This window comes from Oncorhynchus keta, chromosome 15, assembly GCF_023373465.1.
Source record: "Oncorhynchus keta strain PuntledgeMale-10-30-2019 chromosome 15, Oket_V2, whole genome shotgun sequence".
Lineage (NCBI taxonomy): Eukaryota > Metazoa > Chordata > Actinopteri > Salmoniformes > Salmonidae > Oncorhynchus > Oncorhynchus keta.
The window spans coordinates 12815378-12841560 of NC_068435.1; the positions used below are offsets into that span (position 1 = coordinate 12815378).

At 41.6% G+C, this 26183-nt stretch overlaps 2 protein-coding genes across 7 annotated transcripts in view; one reads left to right on the plus strand and one right to left on the minus strand.

The window, feature by feature from the left end:
* The first annotated feature begins 40 nt into the window (after window positions 1–40).
* Window positions 41–26183, plus strand: part of cdc73 (cell division cycle 73, Paf1/RNA polymerase II complex component, homolog (S. cerevisiae)) — a 37311-nt gene continuing 11168 nt past the window's right edge. The window contains exons 1-11 of the mRNA XM_035757954.2: window positions 41–231; window positions 1179–1284; window positions 1480–1549; window positions 1657–1719; window positions 1979–2031; window positions 2293–2381; window positions 3067–3280; window positions 6554–6652; window positions 7063–7141; window positions 7755–7819; window positions 25234–25291. Of these exons, the coding sequence (XP_035613847.1) occupies window positions 101–231; window positions 1179–1284; window positions 1480–1549; window positions 1657–1719; window positions 1979–2031; window positions 2293–2381; window positions 3067–3280; window positions 6554–6652; window positions 7063–7141; window positions 7755–7819; window positions 25234–25291 (1027 nt within the window). The 5' untranslated portion in view covers window positions 41–100. The remainder of the gene's footprint in view (window positions 232–1178; window positions 1285–1479; window positions 1550–1656; window positions 1720–1978; window positions 2032–2292; window positions 2382–3066; window positions 3281–6553; window positions 6653–7062; window positions 7142–7754; window positions 7820–25233; window positions 25292–26183) is intronic.
* Window positions 8771–26183, minus strand: part of LOC118372163 (beta-1,3-galactosyltransferase 2-like) — a 31153-nt gene continuing 13740 nt past the window's right edge. Inside the window, exons 1-3 of one of the 6 annotated variants that reach the window (XM_035757958.2) lie at window positions 15499–16086; window positions 12336–12388; window positions 8771–10916 (exon numbers count right to left, since the gene is read on the minus strand). In XM_035757958.2, coding sequence (XP_035613851.1) covers window positions 9463–10818 — 1356 coding nt within the window. In that variant the 5' untranslated portion in view covers window positions 10819–10916; window positions 12336–12388; window positions 15499–16086 and the 3' untranslated portion in view covers window positions 8771–9462. Of the gene's footprint in view, window positions 10917–12335; window positions 12389–15360; window positions 16087–26183 lie in introns of those variants that run through there. The other 5 variants (XM_035757957.2, XM_052463411.1, XM_035757959.2 and 2 more) reach the window with 5 other exon arrangements.

The following is a 26183-nucleotide window of genomic DNA, read 5'->3' on the forward strand; positions in this document are numbered from 1 at the left end:
AAATTGGGATCAGGCATTCTGTGAGACCGCATTGCATTCTGTTGATAGGTGACTGGGGGCCTTGCACTCACGCTCGCTAGTTACATGAAGACAAGTGAAGATGGCGGACGTGTTGAGTGTTCTTCGCCAATACAACATCCAGAAAAAAGAAATCGTCGCCAAAGGAGACGAAGTTATCTTTGGAGAGTTCTCTTGGCCCAAAAATGTCAAGACTAACTATGTCATTTGGGGGTATGTTAAATTTGCTTATAAATTGAAGCGAGTAATTTACCAATCGGCCTGTTGTAGCTAGGCTAGCTAGTAACGTTAATAGCTAACGTTAATGTTAGCGAGATATGGTTGTTGATGCCCAAACTTTTCTTGCCGCGTTTAAAAGGTGCTAGCTACTATTTGCACCGAAAGATAGCAAATGCAGTTATCATTTTATTGTTAGTTTTGGGGGGGTTTAACTAGCACGCTAGCTAACTATCTAACGTTAATTGCTTTGTGTAAAAGCCACTACCCAGGCAACGTTGTCACAAGCCAGCTGTCATGCTTGCAAACCCGCGGTAGTTAAGTTACAGTATTGCAACTAACGTTAGCTATTATTGATTTCCTCAGGAGACCGTACCTGTCACCATGTTTTTACATTTCTAGCTTGCCAGCTAGACATTACTTTGATGTTCTGTGTCAGCTAGCTAGCTAGCTAAGTATTTCCTGGTTTCTGCAGAACAAGCAGTCGTTTTAATGTATGACATTAAATAGTTGGACAACCTCATTTTTACCCGACAAGTTGGACCAGTTGGAGGTGTCATTGAAAAGCTGTGACATAGTCGTCACAGCAGGTCGCTATTTGTGTGTAACGTAATTAACAAAATACAGGATTTAAACTATTTATCTTATCCTTCACTATTAATGCATGCAGTGTGACTAAATTCCAGATTAGTTCCACAAGAGGGCATCTGGATTTTACTGAAAGAACTGTAGACAATGGGCAAAACTACTGGTCAACGCTGACTAGTGTTGCAAAATTCTTTTAACTTTCCCAACATTCCCTGCTTTTCCAGAAATCCTGGTTGAAGGATTCTGAATTCATGTTTATTCTGTGAATCTTCTAACAAACATTTCTGGAAAACCTAGGAATTTTGGGAAAGTTAGTTGAATTTTGCAACGCTAAAGCTGAATGTAATGATTTTCAGAACTGGAAAGGAGGGTCAGCCCAAGGAGTACTACACCCTGGACTCCATTTTGTTCCTGCTCAACAATGTGCATCTCCCTCATCCATCCTACGTGCGAAGGGCTGCAGTAAGTAGACTTAATGTCCTCACTGCAAGTGAGAGTTGTATAGAGTTAGTTGAATACTGCTGCCATGTGTCATGGATGTTCTGTCTTAGTGTTGCCAGTGGTCTATTGATTGTCATTGCCAGAGGTGTTGTTGTGACCTTGGTAGATTGTTGTATTTCATTGTGATTTACATAAGTATTCTGATCATCCCCTAAGACCGAGAACATTCCGGTTGTCAGAAGACCTGATAGAAAGGGCTTGCTGTCCTATCTCAATGGGGAAAGTTGTAAGTATTAATTGAAACCAAATCAGATTTAACACTGTGAATGTAATGCACGCGCGTTGATTCAATTGAAATGATTGTACTAAAGCAATTTTGATTTCTCTTCACAGCTACTTCGACAAGTATCGACAGAAGTGCCCCCATAGAGATTGGTTTGCAAAGGCCAACGCAAGGTAGTTTTAGCATTTTGAATATGACAACTCTTCCATTGATTTCAATGATTTAATCCATGTATATTAGAAAATGTGTTCTCTTGAAACGGATATATCAACAGTCCATGCTGTAAGGCCTAATATACTATTGTTCACCATTGGTCTGTGTTGCACATGCAATCAGCTTGGTGAGAGTCATTTTAGATATTGTGCAGATTAGAATTGGAAAGGTATTGCATAATTTTGCACAAGTTGGCTTATTAATTCTTTATTGCATCAGTCAAACGAGCAGCAGATGAAGTGTCATCTGAAGCCAAAAAACCCAGGATTGAGGTATGTAATATCTTTGACCGGAGCCATTCAGACTCCTCAGTTCTTTATAGAACGTTCTCCTCAGCACTAAAGGAATTCTCTATAGGTATCCTGTTTAACAAGATGCCAGATAACTTGCATGTTAAAGACACTTTTATCCAAAGCAATTTACAGTACAGTGAATTCATACATTTTGAGAATATGATCCCTGCAGAAATGTAATACATGATTATCTTTCATCATATGGAGCATTTTACCATTCTAACACATTCTGTTATCTAGGATGAGGAACGAGTGCGACTGGACAAGGAGCGTCTGGCTGCTAGACTGGAGGGCCACAAAGAGGGCATAGTGCAAACTGACCAGATCAGGTATGAGGTGCCTACACCCTTCCATCATCCAGTCGCTTTTATTACTTATTTTTACGGTTCAACAACATAATGCAACTGGCAGCATCAGGCTGAATTGAGAGTATAGATTTGTTTAAAAATACCAAAACTCAATAAACCAAAAATATAGGTCCTAAGCAATGGATGAAAGTACCTAGTAATGTTTATAATCTGCTGTCGCCTTGAGCAGAGCAGTCTTATGAGTAGCGTTAGGATGGGTATGAAGGTACTGTCATTGAACGTCCTATGTTACAAAATGTGGGCCATTATCATGAAGCCATTCACCATAGCTTCTTAAAACCTGTGTAGCAAAGGTATCCCAATGAGAGCAGGCTGACATAAATACAAACCAGGAACCTTGCCTTATTCACTAAACACTGGATTATTTAAATTCGCTTCTCAATCAACCCCGAACATTAATTTCTACTCGAGGCAGTGTAGTTTTTTTATTAGTTTTTTTTTTCTATATTGTTTTCCCTCCCCACTAAATTATCGTCTCAGGGGAGTGGGAAATGCAAAAAAAAAAAAAAACACATTTCCAATTCACACATGCATATAATATACACTTGTACATGTGTAAAATAGGACAAATGTAGGCACCCATCTAATTATTCATGTGTTCTGTCAGCGTAGCTGGTGGAATAATGGAGCTCACCTCTGCCCCCAGGTCACTGTCCGAGGCCATGTCCGTGGAGAAGATCGCCGCCATCAAAGCCAAGATTATGGCCAAGAAGCGCTCCACCATCAAGACAGACCTGGATGAGGATATCACACTGAAGCAGAGGAGCTTTGTGGACGCCGAGGTGGACGTGACCAGGGACATAGTCAGCAGGGAGCGGGTGTGGAGGACCAGGACCACCATCCTACAGAGCACTGGAAAGGTCAGAGGTCATCCCCTAGACTAGAGTGTCTATGACTGGCGGGTGCGAGGGTCATGCTGTCATTAACCCCCTAAGGTTAATTTCCATGCTCCTGTGGATGCGTCACAATCCACCTCATCCGTCTATGTTGAACTTGAAAGGTGACAGCGCTACTGGAGCAGTGTTTGTCAGACAATGAGACATCCCAAAAATGGGTGTTTTCACAAAATCGTATGTAGCGTTCAAACGGTTTGGCCTCCAAACTATTGAGCCCTCTGAGGCTCTATGATCTCAAGTGTCAGGAGACTCGCCTGAAGTTTGTACAACTGATCTGCCAACTTCTGTCTATAGCGTCAGCCGCGTTTGAGCTACACTCTACTATAACCCCTCTGTGCAATGGTGACTGTCTCACGAACATGTACAATACCAGTCAAAGTTTGGACACTTACTCATTCAAGGGTTTTTCTTTATTTGAACTATTTTCTACATTGTAGAATAAGTCATCAAAAACTATGAAATAACACATGAAATCATGTAGTAACCAATGAAGTGTAACACAAATGAAAATATATTTGAGATTCTTCAAACTAGCCACCCTTTGCCTTGATGATGGCTTTGCACACTCTTGGCATTCTCTCAACCAGCTTCGAGGTAGTCACGATGGGAACCACACATGTGGCGATCATCCGTTCACCTACTCTGCGTCTCATAAAGACACAGGGGATTTGTGGACTTATCAGACCAAAGGACAGATTTTCACCGGTCTCTTATTGGTATCCTTTTAGTAGTGTTTTCTTTGCAGCAATTAGACCATGAAGGTCTGACTCACACAGTCTCCTCTGAATAGTTGATGTTGAGATGTCTGTTACTTGAATTCTAAATAATTTATTTGGGCTGCAATCTGAGGTGCAGTTAATTGCCCATTTCTGAGGCTGGTAACTCTAATGAACTTATCCTCTGCAGCAGATGTAACTCTGGGTCTTCTTTTCCTGTGGCGGTCCTCATGAGAGCCAGTTTCATCATAGCGCTTGATGGATTTTGCAACTGCACTCGAAGAAACTTTTTCAAAGTGTTTTAAAGTAATGATGGACTGTCGTCTCTCTTTGCTTATTTGAGCTGTTCTTGCCATAATATGGACTTGGTCTTTTACCAAATAGGGCTATCTTCTGTATACCACCCCTACCGTGTCACAACTGATTGTCTCAAATGCATTAAGAAGGAAATCAATTCCACAAAAGGCACAACTGTTAATTGAAATGCGTTCCAGGTGACTACCCCATCAAGTTGGTTGAGAGAATGCCAAGATTGCAAAGCTGTCATCAAGGCAAATGATTTGTTTAACACTTTTTTGGTTACTACATGATCCCATATGTGTTATTTCATAGTTTTGATGTTTTCACTCCGACACGCAAACTAGTCACCTTTCGGTGAAAATCGCTGTTTTTAATCCAAAATAGATTGATAAGTGTTGATCCGATGAGAAGTTTGGTTGGGGGCTTTGGATGACTACTGGCTGTATGCGAACGAGTGGTGGCATTTGGAGCAATACTGGCTGTATCCAAGGCTCAGGCAATCGTTCACATAACAGAATGCAGCATGTACAGTATGTGGTTAATATTCAGAATGAGAGAATTAGGTGAAAATGAGGCATTGCTTGTTAAACAATTGGATTCAGGAATGAAGTGTAGCTGCAGCTGGGCCTGGTTTAAGTTGGAATCCACTATTGAGGTGAAAGGAACACCACACACTTTCTCATGTTTTCAATACAGTAGATTAAAATGGATATCCCAGGTGTACTCTCTGCCTGAAATAGACCCTTGGTTGGCATAATTGATATCATGCTCTGCTGGCATATTGTAGAACAGGCAGAAAGTGTACAATGTAGTTATGTGCTGTGTAGGCCGAAGAGATTGCTTTTGTTGTGTTTGAATTTGACAGTAACACTTGCGTGTGAGTGGGGGGCGGTTATTTAATGTTTTACTCAGTGAATGTTATTTTTGAAAACATGTAGCCTTGTGCACTTGATCGATGTCTAACATAGTTGCCACTATATAATAGAGCAAAAATAGAATTATATTTCTACTTTAAGAATTTGTATTCCCAAAGTGCAATAGTTAGATGTGTGTTGTCACAAGCATTCCATTATAAACATTCTATTATAAAGGCTGTCATGGTAACTGCAATATTAGTGTATTGTTTTTTTTTCTCAAGACTTGAGTGTCATTTGCAGTAAAGTCTAAGCAACAAATAACATTAGATTGCTTTCTATATGTGTTTTCTTTTGTTGCTGTGAGTTAGTTTCACATGAACATGTATTTTACACACAGAGACTGATTATGTAGATCATATTCTTTGTTTAATTAGTTAACCTGCATTTCCCCCTAGTGTCACCTTTTTGGTCCCTCACCAGTTTGCGTCCCTGTTCACTATTATTCTACAATGTAAAAAAAATATATATATATATATATATATATATATATATAGGAAAAATCCTTGAACGAGTTGGTGTCAACTTTCGACTAGTACTGTACATGTCTGTTTTGCTCTGGGACACCCACGGGCCTCACAAGACCTGTCTGAAGGTCTCCCGGTACCAGTTGAAAACATGTATGGAAGTATTTATACACTGTTTTTAATGCAAAAAATATGGGGTTAAATGCATGTTTAGATATGTACTATATAGAAGAGACTTCAGAACAAACTTCCTTTTGATATTTTTGGGAGACTATCTGTTCTATGTAGTGGCTCTGTTATTCAATGCATTTGTATGGGCTAATAGCAGTAAGGCCAAAAATACCTTTTCATATAATCTTTTATATATACTTCAAGGGGTTGTAAAATGTTCAATCAAATAGGTAAATGATCCTTGGTATGACCTTAAAACAATTCCATATAGCTCCTCCTCCCGGCTTAGACTCTGATGGGTTATGGTAATGAGATGGACTAAGGTAATGAGATGGGCATCTGAACATTATTAGGAGGAACCTGGCCACATGGGAAGAACACGCATGTATTCACTCCATGTAGATATTACCATGTTCGGATCAGCTTCCCCAGTCCTAGCCTTGAAGGGTGGCGGCGATGGTCCATATCTGTAGCTGATCAACAATCTTTGGCTTTTCTGTTTTCACACTTCAGTGTTCTTTTAATGCCTGCAGGTGGCAGCATCACCTCAAGGGGAAATGTATTGGTTTGGTGGTGATATCTGCTGTTCTCTTATTAAACAGAACAGTAGATATCTCGTCTACCTTTTTTTTTTTATACACTGTGCTGATAAATCTTATGCTCTTGCAGAACTTCTCCAAAAACATCTTTGCCATCCTGCAATCGGTGAAGGCCAGAGAGGAGGGACGCGCCCCTGAGCAGAGACCAGCACAGAACACCACTCAGGTGGTAAGGAACAGCCCATGTTTGATTTTAGATATAAACCAATGTAGATGTACTTTTTTTAAAATTTTATTTTGGATACACACTTTTGCATCCTAGGAATCCAGCAGTGTGATTTCATTTTTGCCATTGTGATGTAATAAATGCATAATTGAGAATGACTTCCATAAGCAGTAAAGGCTCTTGCTCAGGAGTTCCATAAAAATAAATACCTCCCCGTTGTAATTTCTCTTAAGAAATGGAGCTTGAAATTTTAACTGTGAGTTTCTCCAGAAAAGATGAATGAGTATTTAACCCGTGGAAGCAGGGTTGAGCGTAGTATTACCACCGAACTCTCCGTTTTATAGTCGTCTCTCTTTAGATCATTAATTGGAAATTACCTGTGTTTTAAGTGTAACCTGTTATCTCCCCTCAAGGACCAGTCCATAAGGAACAAACAGCCTGTCCCAGCTGCTTATAACCGATACGATCAGGAGAGATTCAAAGGAAAAGAGGGTGAGTGGTAGAGCTGGGGTGATAAACCGAAAATTATCACTTATCGCAGGCATTTTGCTGATTATCGTTCATTATGATAAGTAGCCTATACTAGAGAAATGTGATGTTTTTCAATTAAATAAGTTTGCTACTATAGGTGTTTGTTAATGGGACAATTGATGGCTACAATCAAACTAGTTAGTCGTTTCAAGAGAAGTTTGGTGCACGTGAATTGTTATAAAATTGAATATTTATTTATTGTTGCATCGATGCAGGCCATTTATCGTGAAATGGATTTTTGCCCATATCCTCCCAGCTCTAGTGAGTGGGACCAGGGCACATATTGTCATGTGACGTGTGCTGCTTTGTAAATATGGCCATGAATAGTAACATTTGGTGTGTGTGTGCATTAGTTTCAGCTGACCTGAATGAAAGTTTGTCTCTAGTCACGTACGTACGCATGCAATGTATATGTTCATAGATGGTGCTTTACTTTGTAAAGTAAATATATATTTTAGTGTTATCCATTTCAGTTCCTTACACAGTAATGAACAAATGAAGATGCACAAAAAATATAAACTGTTTTAAAATTAAAAGTAAGATTCATTATTGATTTAACTAATTGTGTCCTTAGAAACGGAGGGTTTCAAGATTGACACCATGGGAACATACCACGGCATGACCCTGAAGTCTGTGACGGTAAGAGCATCCTTTCGTCTTCTGCTACCCTTTCGTCTTCTGCTACCCTTTCGTCTTCTGCTACCCTTTCGTCTTCTGCTACCCTTTCGTCTTCTGCTACCCTTTCGTCTTCTGCTACCCTAGTCGGCTTGTAGTTGAACATATATTCAGGATGTTTAGTCCATGCATGAATTTAATTGAATTCAAATGATCAGAGAACAGAGGTTACCGTGGTAATGGGGACACTCGACTCCTGTCACGTGTTTCTGTTAGATTTGGGATCTGACCAACGGCTCTTTGCTTTGTTGACGCAGCAGACTCGAACTAATGTTGGAAAAACAACCAAGCTTGTAAACAAAACAATGTAAATAGTGAAGAAACACAAGGACAAAGTGTCACTTTGTAGACTTAAGTAAATGCCTGTTCGCAGCACCTCAAAATGAATTTCAGTATTTCACTGTGAGCTCAGCTCCCCTGCCAGACGATGTTGCTGTGTGAGGTGGGGTGTAGCATTATCTATTAGTAGCTATGAAACAAAACAGCAGAAATACTTTGTAAACAGATACTGCAGTATTTTTTTCTAACTTGCACATGTGCCTATACTTGACTTTTGACTTGTTGTTTGCATATGTAATGCTCGCACTGTAGAGCCCTGCAAATTGACCACATACTAATGTGGCTGGTGAAATACATTCTTACCTGCCAATACCTCAATCTACTCTCATTTGACGGGTGTTAATTATATGCTCTGTGTTCCACCCAGATCTGTTTCCTCTCTCAACCACATTCTCCACTCTTGCATATATCCGGTCTTTCATTCTTCCTCCATGTCAACTGCTACTTGTGAGATTACTCAATGTTCCTTTTGGTTTTTGATACTTCACATTTTTTATATGGCACTAGAAGTGGTTTATATGCTCAAGTATGGCCAAAGATCTTTTTGGTGAATAATTGAAGTACCCTTGAAGGCTCTTTTAAAAAAAAAAAATTAAACCTTTATTTAACTAGGCAAATCAGTTAAGAACAAATTCTTATTTTCAATGATGGCCTCGGAACAGTGGGTTAACTGCCTGTTCAGGGGCAGAACGACAGATTTGAACTTGCAACCTTCCGGTTACGAGTCCAACGCTCTAACCACTTGGCTACCCTGCTGCCCCAACATTTAAAAATATATATATAAAAACAGGACATTCTTTAAATCCAAGTTGAGCAAAATGGATACCAGACCTTGACAGTCCACCAATACAGTCTAACATTTATCAGTATCCACTGTTGAAATATAATGGGCCCTTCACGCAAACACAGCAGCGATGGAGCATTATTTTCACACGTTGTTCATTGTACTTTTGTGTGGCTTAAATGTTGGAACGGCCTGTATGTGACGCTCCCATTGCGCTGTTTGTGTAGCGGCTTTAATTCAGGTCTTCCTCTCTACCGATGCATACAGTTTTTTTCCCCAATTAATATATTAAACAAAAAAATATATGAACTGGAGAGCCAGTAAAAAAAATGGCTGTCCTCAACCATTAGTTTGTCCAAAAACGTACTTTACTCAGTTACATCTAGCCAGTGACTCTGCACAGGCCATGATCTAACATCACCCTTGATCCTCTGTCACCAAATAGGCTGTACCCATGCAGTCTCCTCTGGTGAAACCTGCCCATCTAGTCGTTGAATGTGTTGATGCAGGCATTGTGCTTGTTGCGCTGCAGGTGGTGCCAGTACTTGAGCAGTTCGTTGGGGTGAAACTGGTGGGAGGTGATAAGGTGGCTGTACTTGCAGCTGGAGTAGGACACCCGCCAGTGGTTGAACAGGAACTCATTGGGTGGTGGTGTGGGTTCGATCCGCAGCTTTGCCAGGCAGATGCCCGTGTAGACGTCCTCCAGATGCAGCCTGCGAATGCCTAGAGAGGCCCTGTAGATCTTCCCCGCCAGGTCCGCCGAGAACACGTAACCAGTTCCTGAGCAGAAGGTGGGGTACCTCTCGCTGGGATACAGCTCATGGGACATGTACCACTTGCTGTTCTTATTCCTGTTGGGCGCATAGCCCTTCATCAGGTAGCCTGTGAAATAGTCACGTTTTGGCTGATTTTTTGGCTGGAGCAGCTTGTGGACGAGATATTCGGTGTTGACAAACATATCACTGTCTGTCTTCATGACGTAATTGGCGCCCGGGCAGTGCGCGGCCACCCAGTGCATGCCCATCAGGGTTTTGATGGTCAGGTTGTTGTACGTGTCCATGAAGTCCTGCTGGATGATGTCACGGTGCCTCCTGCTCTCTGCCTCCAGGCTGCTCTGCTGCAGGCGGCCCACCTCGCCCTCCTTCACACCCAGCAAGAAAAGCCGGATAAGGCCTGGGACCACGCTCTCGTTTCCCCATGTTTGCCGGATGGCCTCCCTGGCCTCCACCTGCTGGGCCTCCGTGGCTATCAGCAGCACCAGTAAGGGTTCTGGGTCGCCCTCCTGGCACTTGTTGGGCTCGTTGATGATGTAAGTGTAGGGTTCCAATGTCAGCAGGCCCCCTAGCCCGACCTCTCCGCTCAAGTTAGCATTAGTCGCCAGCGAACTCTCCAGTCCCGTAACCCGCTGCGGAGAGGAGTCCGCCTGAGGGGAACTGAGGTTGGCATTCATTTTCGGAGGTGCAGGGGGAACCGGTGCATCCCTCAATTGAATCTGTGAGGAGCTGTGATTTCCTTTGTCTATGGAGTGCAGTCCTCCCTCGGTGTAAGCCACTGGGTTCTCCCTCCGCAATGTTGGGCCCTTGATGCCCGGCAGCCAGTCCTGATGACGCAAGATGACCAGGACCACCAGCAAGGAGAGGAGAGACAGGAGCCTGGCGACGTGCGTGCAGCAGTAGCGCCTCCTCCACTGCATGGTGGCTGTGTGCACCACCTCACTTGGGCAGCGGTGACACCTGGTCAGGTGCTTGTCGTGTGCGAACAAACCTTTATTGCCTATGACAGTGGCGATGTGTCGGGAGTTCCTGGGGGAACTACACCTGGGCTGGTGCTGTACTTCCATTCAAGTCACTTTAAATTGCTGGTCAGAGGTCAGTCCTGCCTGTATGTTACAACCAGCTTCATGCTCTGAGACGAAGTGCAGTCTTCAAGAGGCTTTATCTAGGAGAAAAACAAGTTTATTTATATATAGATATATATATGAGGTAGATCAGCTTTAATATTGCAGATTGTAGCTTCATCAATGTAATTGTCTGCATTTCCAATCCCCCATATATTTTTCTGGTAAATAAATATATTTTTATACATACACTACCGTTCAAAAGTTTGGATTCAGTTAGAAATGTCCTTGTTTTTGAAAGAAATGCACTTTTTGTCCATTTTAAAATAACATCAAATTGATCAGAAATAGTGTAGAAGTTGTTACTGCTGTAAAGGACTATTGTAGCTGGAAACAGCAGATTTTTTTTAATGGTATATCTACAGTTGAAGTCGGAAGTTAACATACACTTAGATTGGAGTCATTAACTCATTTTTCAACCACTCCACATATTTCTAGTTAACAAACTATAGTTTTGGCAAGTTGGTTCGGACATCTACGTTGTGCATAACACAAGTCATTTTTCCAACAATTGTTTACAGACAGATAATTTCACTTATAATTCACTATCACAATTCCAGTGGGTCAGAAGTTTACATACACTAAGTTGACTGTGCCTTTAAACAGCTCGGCAATTTCCCAAAAAATATATCATGGCTTTAGAAGCTTCTGATGGGCTCATTGACAATTGGAGGTGTACCTGTGAATGTATTTCAAGGCCTACCTTCAAACTCAGTGCCTCTTTGCTTGACGACATGGGGAAATCAAAAGAAATCAGCCAAAACCTCAGAAAAATAATTGTAGACCTCCACAAGTCTGGTTCATCCTTGGGAGCAATTTCCAAATGCCTGAAGGTACCACCTTCATCTGTACAAACAATAGTATGCAAGTATAAACATCGCAGGACCACGCAGCTGTCATACTCCTCAGGAAGGAGATGCGTTCCGTCTCCTAGAGAAGAATGTACTTTGCGTGTGCGAGCAAGGAGGCCTACAAACCTGACTCAGTTACACCAACTCTGTCAGGAGGAATGGGCAACGTTCACACAACTTATTGTGGGAAGCTACCCAAAACGTTTGACCCAAGTTAAAGAATTTAAAGGCAATGCTACCAAATACTAATTGACTGTATGTAAACTTCTGACCCACTGGAAAATAAATGGAATGATTTATTTAATATTGTCTCTACTATTCTGACATTTAAGTTCTTAAAATAAAGTGGTGATCTTAACTGACCTAAAACAGGGAATTTTTACTAGGATTAAACATCAGGAATTGTGATACACCTTAGTCAAATACATTTAAACTCAGTATGTAAACTGTACAGTTGATGTCAAGAGGCCCATTATGAGCAACCATCACTCCTGTGTTCCAATGGCACGTTGTGTTAGCTAATCCAAGTTTATACATTTTAAAAGTCCAACTGATCATTAGAAACCCCTTTCGCAATTGTTAAAACAGCTGAAAACTGTTAAAACATACCTTTGGACTAGTTGAGTATCTGGAGCATCAGCATTTGGGGGTTCGATTACAGGCTAAAAATGGACAGAAATAAAGTACTTTAGACTGAGTTTCAGAAGATTCATGTTCTGCGAAATTAAGGCTATTCCATGCGAGAAACTGAACATCTCGTACAACGCTGTGTGCTATCCCCTTCACAGAACAGCGCTAACTGGCTCTAACCAGCACAACTGAGCAAGAAGACACGTACATTAGTGTCTTGTGAGGCATCTGTTTCTCAAATAAGTCCTCAACTGGCAGCTTCATTATATAATACCCGCAAAATACCTGTCTCAACGTCAACAGTGAAGAGGCGACTCCAGGATGCTGGCCTTCTAGGCAGAGTTGCAAAAAAAAAAGCCATCTGACCGGCCAATATTAAGATGTGCAAAAGAACAGACACTGGATAGAGGAAGATTGTATAAAAAAAAATAAAAAGTGTTATGGACAGACAAATGTAAGTTTTTCTTCGGATCACGAAGAACATTTGTGAGATGCAGAAAAAATGGAAAATATGCTGGAGGAGTGCTTGACGCCATCTGTCAAGCATGGTGGAGGCAATGTGAGGGTCTGGGGGTGCTTTGGTGGTGGTAAAGTGGGGGATTTGTACAGGGTAAAAGGGATCTTGATGAAGGAAGGCTATCACTTAATTTTGCAACTCCATCCAGTACCCTGTGGACGGCGCTTAATTGGAGCCAATTTCCTCCTACAACAGTACAATGACCCAAAGCACAGCTCCAAGCTATGCAAGAACTATTTACCATACGGTCTATGTGCTGGTCACTCCATTAGTCACCGGATCTCAACCCTATTGAGCTGTTGTGGGAGCAGCTTGACCGTATGGTACGTAAGAAGTGCCCACCAATCCAATTTATGGGAGGTGCTTCAGGAAGCATGGGGTGAAATCTCTTCAGATTACCTCAACAAATTGACAACTAGAATGCTAAAGGTCTACAAAGATGTAATTGCTGCAAATGGAGGGTTCTTTGACGAAAGCAAAGTTTGAAGGACACAATAATTTGAGTTAAAAATCATTATTTGTAACCCTGTCAACATCTGGACTATTTCCTATTCATTTTGCAACTCATTCCATGTTTTTCATGGTAAACAAGGACATTTCGAAGTGACCCTAAACTTTTGAACGATAGTGTATGTTAATTTTAATATATAATTTCCCGCAAACACTACCACCTCTCCCCTAATTGGAGTAAACTAATAACACTTAGGCTTCTACTTCCAGCTTATACATACTATATACATTTTACATGCTATATACATTTGACATACATTGTGTATTTTACTACAGTTTCTATTTAGTTTTTAGACCTGGCCATCATCTACTTCTGATTTCTATTTGCTGTATGATTGTAACTGATTGTTAACACCCAAGCTGAAACAATCAAACGCTTGGTGTGGGGTGACCTGAGTGATTTGTATTGGTGTGTCTCGACCATAACACTATTAATCTAATAATGAATTATTAATTGTGAGAAGTGTAATCAGGCTCTTCAGCATGTCATTTTAGAGATTAGACTGGCTAATGAGTCTCATCAACAGCTCTCTCAGAAAGCAGGGAAATGTCGTTCACACTATGTAAAACTGGCCAAGTGTCAAACGGGCTGGTTGTGGCGCTAACACTGTCGGGTCTTTCTTTTTTTCTCTTTTTTTTTTTTAACCTTTATTTAACTAGGCAAGATCAGTTAAGAACAAATTCTTATTTTCAATGACTGCCTAGGAACAGTGGGTTAACTGCCTGTTCAGGGGCAGAACGACAGATTTGTACCTTGTCAGCTCGGGGGTTTGAACTTGCAACCTTCCGGTTACTAGTCCAACGCTCTAACCACTAGGCTACGCTGACTGAGTTGGAGATCCATTGCAGTTGTTTTTCCACCTCCTGCTGTGGTTGAATTGTGTATTGTATGAAACTCTACACTGCGACTGATTTTTGTCACTTACTGACGAGTTAGCATCAATCATTTTTAGTGATGAAGAAAAGAGCAGTGGGGAGATAGCTACGTGTTTATCATTCTGAGCAGATCTCTGGTCGGGTCAGAGATGACTAACGACTTTCGTGTAAGAACTCATCTGTCAATTGAGTCAGACCAGTCAACGACTATTCCCTTAGACTATTCTGATCTGCTGTATACCATCTACACAGGAGGCATTGATAAAGCTGCTTGGGGAAAAGTATTTGTTTGTTTGGAGATGAGGAGAAAAGGACTCATTTTTGATATGGCTTTGTATACATTTACGTGTCATTTAGGGTTATTTGCGTAACTCCTTGTGAAACATCTTGTTTAAAAAAACATTTGTTTAAAGTTGAACACCTATAGGTAGGTGGACTAGATGATGAGCTTCTCTGACAATTGGAGGAATTCAAACGGAGATGGGAAGTGGTCACATTTGGCACAACAACTCAAGCTGACTGACATTTTTAGGAAAACTTTGCTCCGGCATTAAGTAGGTTTGGTTTAGATTGCTGTAAAAGCAATGCCCTTTTTGTGCCAGCAGCCCCCAGGAGTTGTGGGTTCTCTCCGATTCGACTGGATTACATGCCGCCCTCTTCAGACGCCCCCAGACAAAGGGTTGTTTTGTGCGTGCACGAGGCGCTGAAAAGCCCAATGTTAAGCCCTCATGGACACATCCTCAGGAACACAAAGAAACACTTACACACCAATATGTTCTAAACAAAAACAAGCCAGAAACTGTGTACTTAGCAGTTTTTACTACAACTATGTTGTTGAAGAGTGACGTGTGAGAGCATATCGGCAGCAGGGTAGCTCTAGTGGTTAGAGCGTTGGTCAAACCCCTGAGCTGACAAGGTACAAATCTGTCGTCCTGCCCCTGAACAGGCAGTTAACCCACTGTTCCTAGGCAGTCATTGAAAATAAGAATTTGTTCTTAACTGATTTTCCTAGTTAAATAAAGGTAAAAAAAAATATATATATATATATATATGTCAGCTGTGTTGGTGCTGGAATTGAGCACGCCGGAACAGAAGACATACCTATTCCCAGTGCAAGTCGTTTCGGAGGAGGACGGAGGGATTGCTCTGCACATCTGAGTAAAACAACCTCCCCATGCCTCTGCCCAGTGCTGCCCCTAGATTGAAAGGTATATCCTCTTCTCCCTTCCCACAACACACCTTGGCTCTCATCTCCGTCGCACAGTTACACTTCTATCGCTGCTCTTCTCCCACTGGGTGGTTGGCTGAATCACACGGCCACTGCTTCTATGGATCCGGTCTTCAGGTTTGGACGCCGTCGTTCCTCTGCTATGTTTTCACCACACGCAGAACCGTCCCTCCCTTGGTTTCAGTTCAATATTACTCACATGGGAACACTGTTGGTGCACCAGCAATGCAGTCTCGTGTTCAGTGCTGCTGCTAACTTGAGGCTAACAGAGCCGTAGAGATGAGATCCAGCAGATCACCGGTACTGCTGTTGAGCGGAGCAAAGTTGTCCCGTGCACTCCACTCCAGTCGCTCCCTTGCGTGTTCTTTCCTCTGTACGTCTCTGGTTCTCTCAGGCACTCTGCATCTGCTCTTATCTTTCCTGCCCTCGCGCTTCCTCTTTCCCTCTCTCTCTGGTGGGTGGTACTGAGGGGGCAGGGCTATTTTCTCTGTACGGTCTGATAGACAGCTGCAGGCTTGGTGATTAATATGCTCCACATCTCACACACTACCCATGGCTCTAAGAGGGGGAGGGTTTCTGAACTATTAATTCCCACACCCCGAAGAAGGACGAAAGAATTTGAGGGGAGGGTTACAGTGCTCCATTCCCAAGGCATGTTTTCTATGTAGTGTTGTGGTGTCTCTCGTCGTAAATATGTTCTTAACTGACTTGCCTAGTTACATAAAATGTAGTCAATCTCTCAATAGCTGATCTTCTCCAGAGAATTTGCAGGGACTCCAAACCTGAAGCTAAATGCCTTTTTTCCCCCCTTTACCGGAGTATAACTGTAGCGTGTTCTCGCTGGAGCACAACAAAATGCTATGTCACCCTGCCATCCTGGCTTTATCTCTCAATTCTTTCCCCTTCAGCTTTTTGTGTGCGAGAGGGATGTGAGAAGCTTCTAGTGGGGTGGAATATGGAGGGTCCGGTTTTGGTGTTGAGAGGCTAAAATTGCACACACACACACACACACACACACGTCAGCTCAAACAGATCCAGCTCGTAGAAGCCCAGCAGCAGATTTGAATTTAGAATGGAAAATTCATGGTTTTATGCAACAAATGTTAGTGCATCGATTCTTTCCTCAAACTGAATCGTTTCAAATGTAAAGGTATTGGAGCCCATGTATCTAGATGGGTAATTCAATCATCTTGAATGGGAATGCTGCACATCCCTAATGAATATGTTAGAGACCATGAGTTGGATGGAACTTAACTTTCTGCCAGAATGTCGAGTTGGATCTTGTACCCATAGGAGCAAAGCAGGAAGTCTCTGTCCAATGTTTTCAGTTGATTTTAAACTCAACTAACATTACAAAAAATTAAATTTCATTGCATGAGCCTTATTCGTTTATCATTTGAATGAACAATCTATATTACCATGGAAATTACTGCATCACAATACCAGACAGCCCTTGTTTGGAGAAGTGTATAGCTGCAGCCCAATATGGCAAACAGGATGGGTTTTCAAGTGCTGTTTCCCTTTCGTTTATTACTTTGCAGTCAGACTGACTCAACTACCTAGCACAACCGTGTTTGGCCAGACAAAATTGATTCACTGTTTGATGGATTTTTTTCCCCCCCAGAAAAGTGAAGCAAGCGAGCAAAATTATGTACATGTACAGTTGAAGTTGTAAGTTTACATACACTTAGGTTGGAGTCATTAGAACTTGTTTTTCAACCACTCCACAGTTCCAAGTTAGTCTTGGAACTACCGCTCCCGGATCCGGGAGAATTGTCTTGACACTAATTAGCATAACGCAACAGACCAAAAATATTACTAGAAAATATTCATGAAATCACAAGTGAAATATATTGAAACAGCTTAGACTTTTGTTAATCACCCTGTCATCTCATATTTTGAAATTATGCTTTAAAGCCAAAGCAAGACGAGCATTTGTGTAAGTTTATCGATAGCATAGCAGTATGCCTAGCTAGCAGCTTCCCATCTCAAAAATCAGAAAAGCAATCAAATTCAATAGTTTACCTTTGAGCTTCGGATCTTTTCACTCACGAGACTCCCAGTTAGATAGCAAATGTTCCTTTTTTCCATAAAGATTATTTTTGGCTGAGAAATCGACCAGAAATTGGTCACGACAACGCCGAAAAATATTCCAAATTAGATCCATAATATCGACAAACATGGCAAACGTTTTTATAATCAATCCTCAAGGTGTTTTTCAAATATCTATTCGATAATATATCAACCGGGTCAGTTGGCTTCTTAGTAGGAGCGAGAGAAACAATGGCCACATTTGTCTATTACGCACAAATCATTCAGAGCCACCAGGTGACCACTTACACAATGTTGTCGCTCACGCTCATTTTTTCAAAATAAAAGCCTGAAACTGTCTTGTGACACATTAGGGAAGCCATAGAAAAGGGAATCTGGTTGATATCCCTTTCACTGCTCAATAGGGATGCATAGGAACGCAGAGGTTTCTTCATTAGTCACTTCCTGGTTGGATTTTTCTCAGGCTTTCACCTGCAATATCAGTTCTGTTATACTCACAGACAATATTTTTAGTTTTGGAAACTTTAGTGTTTTCTATCCTAAGCTGTCAATTATATGCATATTCTATTATCTGGTCCTGAAAAATAGCCTGTTTACTTTGGGAACGTTATTTTTCCAAAAATGAAAATAGTGCCCCCTAGTTTCAAGAGGTTAACAAACTATAGTTTTGGCATGTCAGTTAGGACATCTACTTTGTGCATGACAAGTCATTTTCCCAATAATTGTTGAGACAGATTATTTCACTTATAATTCACTGTTTCACAATTCCAGTCGGTCAGAAGTTTACATGCACTAAGTTGACTGCCTTTTAAACAGCTTGGAACATTCCAGAAAAGGATGTCATAGCTTTAGAATATTTTGATAGGCTAATTGACATCATTTGAGTCAATTGGAGGTGTACCTGTGGATGTATTTCAAGGCCTATCTTCAAACTCAGTGCCTCTTTTCTTGACATCATGGGAAAATCCAAAGACATCAGCCAAGACCTCCAGAAAACTAATTATAGACCTCCACAAGTCTGGTTCATTTTTGGGAGCAATTTCCAAACCACCGAAGGTACCACATTCATCTATATAAACAATAGTACGCAAGTATAAACACCATGGGACCATGCAGCTGTCATACCGCTCAGGGAGGAGATGCGTTCTTTCCCCTAGTAATGAACACACTTTCGTGTGAAAAAGTGCCACTCAATCCCAGAACAACAACTAAGGACCTTGTGAAGATGCTGGAGAAAACGGGTACAAAAGTATCTATATCCACAGTAAAAAGAGTCCTATATCGACACAACCTGAAAGGCCACTCAGCAAGGAAGAAGCCACTGCACCAAAACCACCAGAAAGCCAGACTACGGTTTGCAACGGCCCATTGGTACAAAGATCATACTTTTTGGAGAAATGTCCTCTGGTCTAACGAAACAAAAATGGAACTGTTTGGCCACAATGACCATCAGTTTGGAGGGAAAAGGGTGAGGCTAGCATGCTGAAGAACACCATCACAACTGTGAAACACGGGGGTGGCAGCATGTTGTGGGTGAGCTTTGCTGTAGGAGGGACTGGAGCACTTCACAAAATGGATGGCATCACGAGGGAGGAAAATTGTGGATATATTGAAGCAACATCTCAAGACATCAGTTAAAAAAAAAAGTTAAAGCTTGGTCGCAAATGGGTCTTCCAACTGGACAATGACCCAACGCATACTTCCAAAGTTGTGGCAAAATGGCTTAAGGACAACAAAGTCAAAGGTATTGGAGTGGCCATCACAAAGCCCTGACCTCAATCCCATAGAACATTTGTGGGCAGAACTGAAAAAGTGTGTGCGAGCGAGGAGGCCTACAAACCTGACTCAGTTACACCAGCTCTGTCAGGAGGAATGGGCCAAAATTCACCCAACTTATTGTGGGAAGCTTTTGGAAGGCTACCTGCAACGTTTGACCCAAGTTAAACCATTTAAAGGCAATGCTACCAAATACTAATTGAGTGTAAGTAAACTTCTTACCCACTGGCCAATGTGATTAAATAAATAAAAGCTGAAATCATTGTCTACTATTATTCTGACATTTCGCATTCTTAAAATAAAGTGGTGATCCTAACTGGCCTAAAATGGAATTTTTACTAGGATTAAATGTCAGGAATTTGAAACAGAGTTTAAGTCTATTTGGCTAAGGTGTATGTAAACTTCAACTGTATATATATGTGTGTGTGTGAACATAAAGTGGATAAGGAATAACAGTACTTTACCACAATGTGCTTGTGCATGCTCTAGGGCCTAATGTGAGTTTCAAGAGTTATGTTATTCCATGTGAAAGCCTACACAATTTTTCTTAAAAATGCAGATGTCAGTGTTATAACCATGAGAAGGGAAACGCAGTGGGAAGTATAACATGTGACCGTTTCGTTATTCCTGATTTTAAAAAATATATATATTTTTTCAAGATTTTGAACACTAAGAAATTTAATTCAATGATTGACAAATAATTAATCAATTAAAAATGTTGATTCATATTAATGACCTGGAATCTATATAGCCGTTAACAAAATATTCATGCAAATATGATTAGGCCTCTCATAGACTAGGCCTTGTAGAAAGAGGGTCAATCACGTTAGGTCTGCCAAATTAATGGAGCATTGGAAAAAATACATAAATTCAGCTGTAGAGTAGCCTATCAAAATAAAAAAAATATTGTTTATAACATGCAGAACTAGAAGCATCACTCTATGGCGCAAGCTTGACTAAATTCGAGCCCAGTAATTTAGCTCACGATTGTCTCGCCTGGCTGCCACATATAAAGCCCCCACCTTGGAGACATGCAATCACATCATTGTGGAGCTGCTGATCTGCACGAGGTGTGTGCATGCCACTGGTGATGTATTTTCCTCTACATGCTAGCTGTTCTTGGCGGCTTATCATCACCTCGAATGCATTCCGTCCTGGTGTTATCGGTTGGCCTACTATTACTGGGAAAAAAGTTATGAATCACACTTCAATTTCATCAATCATTTTGACTTCAATTTGGTTGTCCAAAATACTATCACATTGCACGGCGTCTTTGCTGATGAATGACCTGCTCTCTGGCCAGTCAATTGGTTCAATGATGTTGCGTCTATTAATCGCTTCTAATAGAACTGAAAATTATGCATTAAACATGAGTTTAGCCGACTGTGTTTTATCATTTGTGACGTCCCAAGTTTAACTTGGACACACATAGTAGGAATTTGCACTGGCTTTGTCCATGACGACATAGGAGAACATTTAAACATCTGCACGTCTCTTGCAGGTGTGAACGTGTGTGTGTTTCACTGTCCAATCAGAGGCTGGAACATGAACTGAGGGTGTTTGGTCTCTTGCGCATCAACTTGGGGAAAGCCTCAAGGGTGAGCAGACAGTGCATTATAAACAAAGCTCTGCATGTATTGCCACCGCATAAATATTTAAAAATATATTTATTTCGCGGGGCATCCGTTAAACCGTAATTCGAATTTGTCCGGCCTTAGTTTTACACAAATAATTGTACTGTTGCTTCATGCATGGTATGCGTCTACTAACTGACTATTGGCTACTATGTAGCTACTTCCCACGCAGTTGCTGGACAGTAGTAAGTGCTTGTCAAGCGGGAGCAAAGAGCACTGTGTCCTGGTGTTGCCGGTCATGCCCTCCCCATTGACTAGTAGACTATGTATCAAGGTGACATCTAGACGGTTAACAATATTATTTATTTGTTTAGGCTGCTGTCCTATTTTAAATAAAATCGTGTGAGGGGAGGAAAAAATTGCCACGTTATCTACTGCCAGCAACACGACCTTGATGCCCAATAGGAAGCAGGACTGAAGTGTGGTGGAAATTCTACCTTAACTAATAATGAAGAGAAATATTCAATCAATGTATTACCTTAATTTAAAAAATGTATTACAATGAGGCTGGTCATATTTCACACAGGAGAACTAGAGCCTGCTGTACAAAGAGTACAGGATCACTTTTATATAGTCAGGCTACCCCATGCAAGCATCTGTAAAACATGTGATCCTATGTATGTTTGTGTGAGTGGAGAATAGGTTGCCTCAGTCTGTCGCAAACTTCATCCTTCCTCTATCAGTAGCTCAACGGTTCCCCGAAGTTGGTCAAACAAGTGCTTTTGATTGTCGGCCCAGATGCTGTATGGTTCTACTGGTCACACACACACACAGGATGAACCTTTTTCACAGAAACGGGCTCCGAACAGAACAGCAGCTTTATCACTGTTGTGCAGGATATAACCTTTACTCTGTCTCCAGTTATCTTAAGAGGACCCGGTCAGTTTCTGTCAAGTCTTGGCTGAGCTCCAAGACATCATGGGCTCTTTCTACACACACACACACACACACACACACACACACACACACACACACACACACACACAAAAGTTAGAACAGGCCTCTTATTAATGCACGCGCACACTTTTCTATCTTATGAGTTAGTTTATTTAACACACTCAAGCCCAATGCCTAGGCTTAAAGATGGATATTTTAGTACAAAAGCATTAGTAAGGTTTATAGAAAATGCCCCAACAGCAGGCACGTAGATAGAACGGTGCTCTGGTCGCCGACTTATCGACTCGTCGTGCAGCCCAATCAGCCACACAAAGGTCTTGAGTGGCAGCAAATCTGCACAATTAGCTGATTGGCTTTCCATGCACCCATGCCTTTCGACTCGCCCATACCCTGTGCACCATATTAGGCAGCACCTACCCATACTTGATTTAGTGTATCCATGAGTTTACCAGTTAAATTGACTTCTATGTGTGCTGCTGCTGCTGCATTGTGGGGGGTGTTAAGGGTCCATATAACCGCAGAAACACTCAACTGCAGGAATGTCGGGCCATCCCATCAGTCAACTCTTTAACTTCTTTTTTTTTTTTGTCACATGCGCCGAATACAACCGGCGGAGACCTTCATGTGAAATGCTTACTTACAAGCCCTTAAGCATGCAATTATAAATAAACTTCTCCTTAATGCAACCGCTGAGTCAGATTTCAAAAATGCTTTATGGCAAAAGCACACTGTCACTAATTCCAGACAAAGTTTTTAAAAAGTACAATAAAAGTTAGTAGGAACATGCCAAACGAGGTTTAAAATCAATCCTCTGGTTGATGTCATCAATAATATTTCAACCGAACAAAAGCTTTGTCAATAGGAAAGGAGAAACGAGGCACGTTCACGATCAGGGCGCATGGCTGATGAATTGAAATTTTCACTGACCACTGATTGAAAGTGCTGCATCTCCCTAATTTTTCAGAGTAAATGCCTGAAACAATGCCTAAAGACTGGTCACATGTTGAGGAAGCCACAGAGCTTGTGAACTGGGTCCTAAGTCTTTGTATGGTGGATAGGCTTTCAATGGAAAAACAGCCTTTCAAAATAATAGTACTTCCTGGTTGGATTTTCCTCTGGTTTTCACCTGCCATATCAGTTCTGTTATACTCAGACATTATTTTAACAGTTTTGGAAACTTTGTTTTCAATCCAAATCTACTAATTATATGCGTATCCTATCTTCTGGGCCTGAGTAGCAGGCAGTTTAATTTGGGCACGCTTTTCATCCAAAATTCCAAAAGCTGCCCCCTACCCTGGTGAGGTTAGTCCCCGGCTACTATGAGCGCCGCCTCTGGGTGAGCTGTTATCAAACCAGTTGCCGTGATAATTTTGTTGTGCAATCAAACAATTGCATGGTATTTTTCCCACTGTAATAGCTACTGTTAATTGGAAACTGCAGATTAACAAGAATTTACGCTTTCTGCCCATATAAGACATGTCTTGGTCCCGGAAAGTTGTATATCCTGGCTGTTGTACATAATGACATTCTAGTCACATTAGCGCACGTTAGCAACAACCATCCTGGGTTAGGGGCACCCATCCCGTAGAGGTTAATGCATGGAAACTTAAATCTGTTTTACCAAATTTCTATCAGCATGTCACCTGTGCAACCAGAGGAGGGGGGCGGGACTCTGGAACACCTTTACTCCACGCAAACAAAGCTCGCCCTCCATTTGGCAAATCTGACCATAATTCTATCCTTCTGATTCCTGCTACCAAGCAAAAATTAAAGCAGGAAGCACCAGTGACTAGATAAATCAAAAAGTGGTCAGATGAAGCAGACGCTAAGCTACAGGGCTGCTTTGCTAGCACAGATTGGAATATGTTCCGGGATTCCTCCAATGGCATTGAGGAGTACACCACATCAGTTTTTGGCTTCATCAATAAGTGCATCGATGACGTTGTCCCCACAGTGACTGTACGTACATACCCCAACCAGAAGCCATGGATTACAGGCAACATCCTCACTGAGCTAAAGGCTAGAGCTGGCGCTTTCAAGGAGCAGGACTCTAACCTAGAAGCTTATAAGAAATCCCGCTATGCCCTCCGATGAACCAACAGGAAAAGCATCAATACAGGACTAAGATCGAATTGTACTACACAGGCTCTGACGCTCGTCGGATGTGGCAGGGCTTGCAAACCATTAGACTGCAAAGGGAAGTACAGCCGAGAGCTGCCCAGTGACATGAGCCTACCAGACAAGCTAAATTACTTATATTCTCGCTTTGAGGCAAAGAACACTGAAACATGCATGAGAGCACCAGCTGTTTCGGAAGACTGTGATCACTCTCTCTGCAGCCGATGTGAGTAAAACCTTTTAAACAGGTCAACAATCACTAGGCCGCAGGGCCAGATGGATTACCGGGATGTGTAATGCGAGCATGTTCTGACCAGCTGGCAAATGTGTCTGACATTTTCAACCCGTCTGAGTCTGTAATACCAACATGTTTTAAGCAGACCAACATAGTGCCTGTGCCCAAGGACACTAGGGTAACCTGCCTAAATGACTACCAACCCGTATCACTCACGTCTGTAGCAGTGAAGTGCTTTGAAAGGCTGGGCATGGTTCACATCAACACCATTATCCTAGAAATCCTAGACCCACTCAAATTTGCATACCGCCCCAACAGATCCACAGATGCAATCTATATTGTACTCCACACTGCCCTTTTCTACACCAGTTCTATTTGGCGCATGTGACTAATACAATTTGATTTGATACATTCACCTCTGAAACTAAATAATGTACTTACATTTAGTAATTGTGCTCTGATTTGTCATCCTGAGGGTCCCAGAGATAAAATGTAGCATAGTTAGGCACATTTGGAAAAACTCCTGGCAGACTTGATACAAAATATTGTGCAGTAATGTAATTCTTCACTGGATCAGTCTGAAACTTTGCACACACTGCTGCCACCTGTTGGACAAAATCTATAGGACACCTAGACTCCTATCTGAAAGTATGGCGTTTTTCTTGCATTTCAAAGATAATGGAATAAAAAATAAAGAATGCATGTTTTTTTGTTTTATCTTTTACCACATCTGTGTTATATTTTCCTACATTCATTTCAGATTTCCACAAACTTCAGTGTTTCCTTTTCAAATAGTATCAATAATATGCATATCCTTGCTTCAGGTCCTGAGCTACAGGTAGTTAGATTTGGGTATGTTGCAAAAAAAACTGACTAGTTTTTGTTACACAATTAAATAACCATAATGAGGCTATTATACAGGGGGTACTGGGACAGATTTAGTTTATTTTATTTTCATGACGGTCTTCATCTGTAACCGTTGGTTATACTGTGCCAGCCCTAGCTGCAGCTTGACCAGTGTGTTTGTGTTTCAGGAGGGAGCGTCTGCCAGGAAGGCCCAGACACCAGCCCTGCAGCCCGTCCCCAGACCAGGTCTGTATCTAGCAGCACCAAAGTAGATCAAATGGAAACGACGTGTTTAAAGTAGAGACGGCTTTACAAGTCATTTAGTCATTTTAAAACTCCAATATCGGTGGTCACCACCAACCCTGGTACAGAAAGTTAGTTTTGGTGCTGGGCTGGAATGAAACCCTGCACACCGTGTCATGCTGGACTCGTAACATGGTGTGTGATTCAAGGCCCTCTCTTTATTGGTTGAATGGAGAACGTTGTCAATGGGCTGGACTGCATGCCCTGTACTCAATGTTCCCTCTAATCAGTAGCCTCCCCTGGGACTGCCTTGCAGAAGAAATATATCAGCCCACGGAGAGAAACACGAGTTTGAACTTCACTCAACTTTCTAGAGTAGTGGTCACAAACCGGTCGATTGCATTCCTAGTCGATTGCCAAACATTTTTTACATTTTTTTATTTTAACGATAAAGCAGTTTTCATTTTTTTTAGTCTCTGGCAGCTGCCTTGTGTGCCGGGTAGGCCAGCTGTTACTATTTGAACCATTTAATGTCTGAAGGTACAACCGCCGCCTTCCCGGTGGGCCCAGAGAGCAAATCAATTGGCGGTGGCGGGCGGGGGGCATAGCCTAATACAGACAGAAGCATGTCTGTTCTACAAAATATTTTACTTTGAAATAAATGTTTGAGTGGATAATTATTTATATACTAATCATTTGAAAATCATAATTGTGTCCAATGGGGTTAATGCAGATAGGCTTTAGCATGGGGTTTGTCCTTGTACATTTTTATAGCCACTGCTTAATCAGTTGGGATACAGGTGTTGATGCTTATTGCTAATATCACATCTGATCATTTAGACCATGGGTAGGCTATTTCCAGTATGTTAAAATAATGTAAACTTTTTTTACTGAT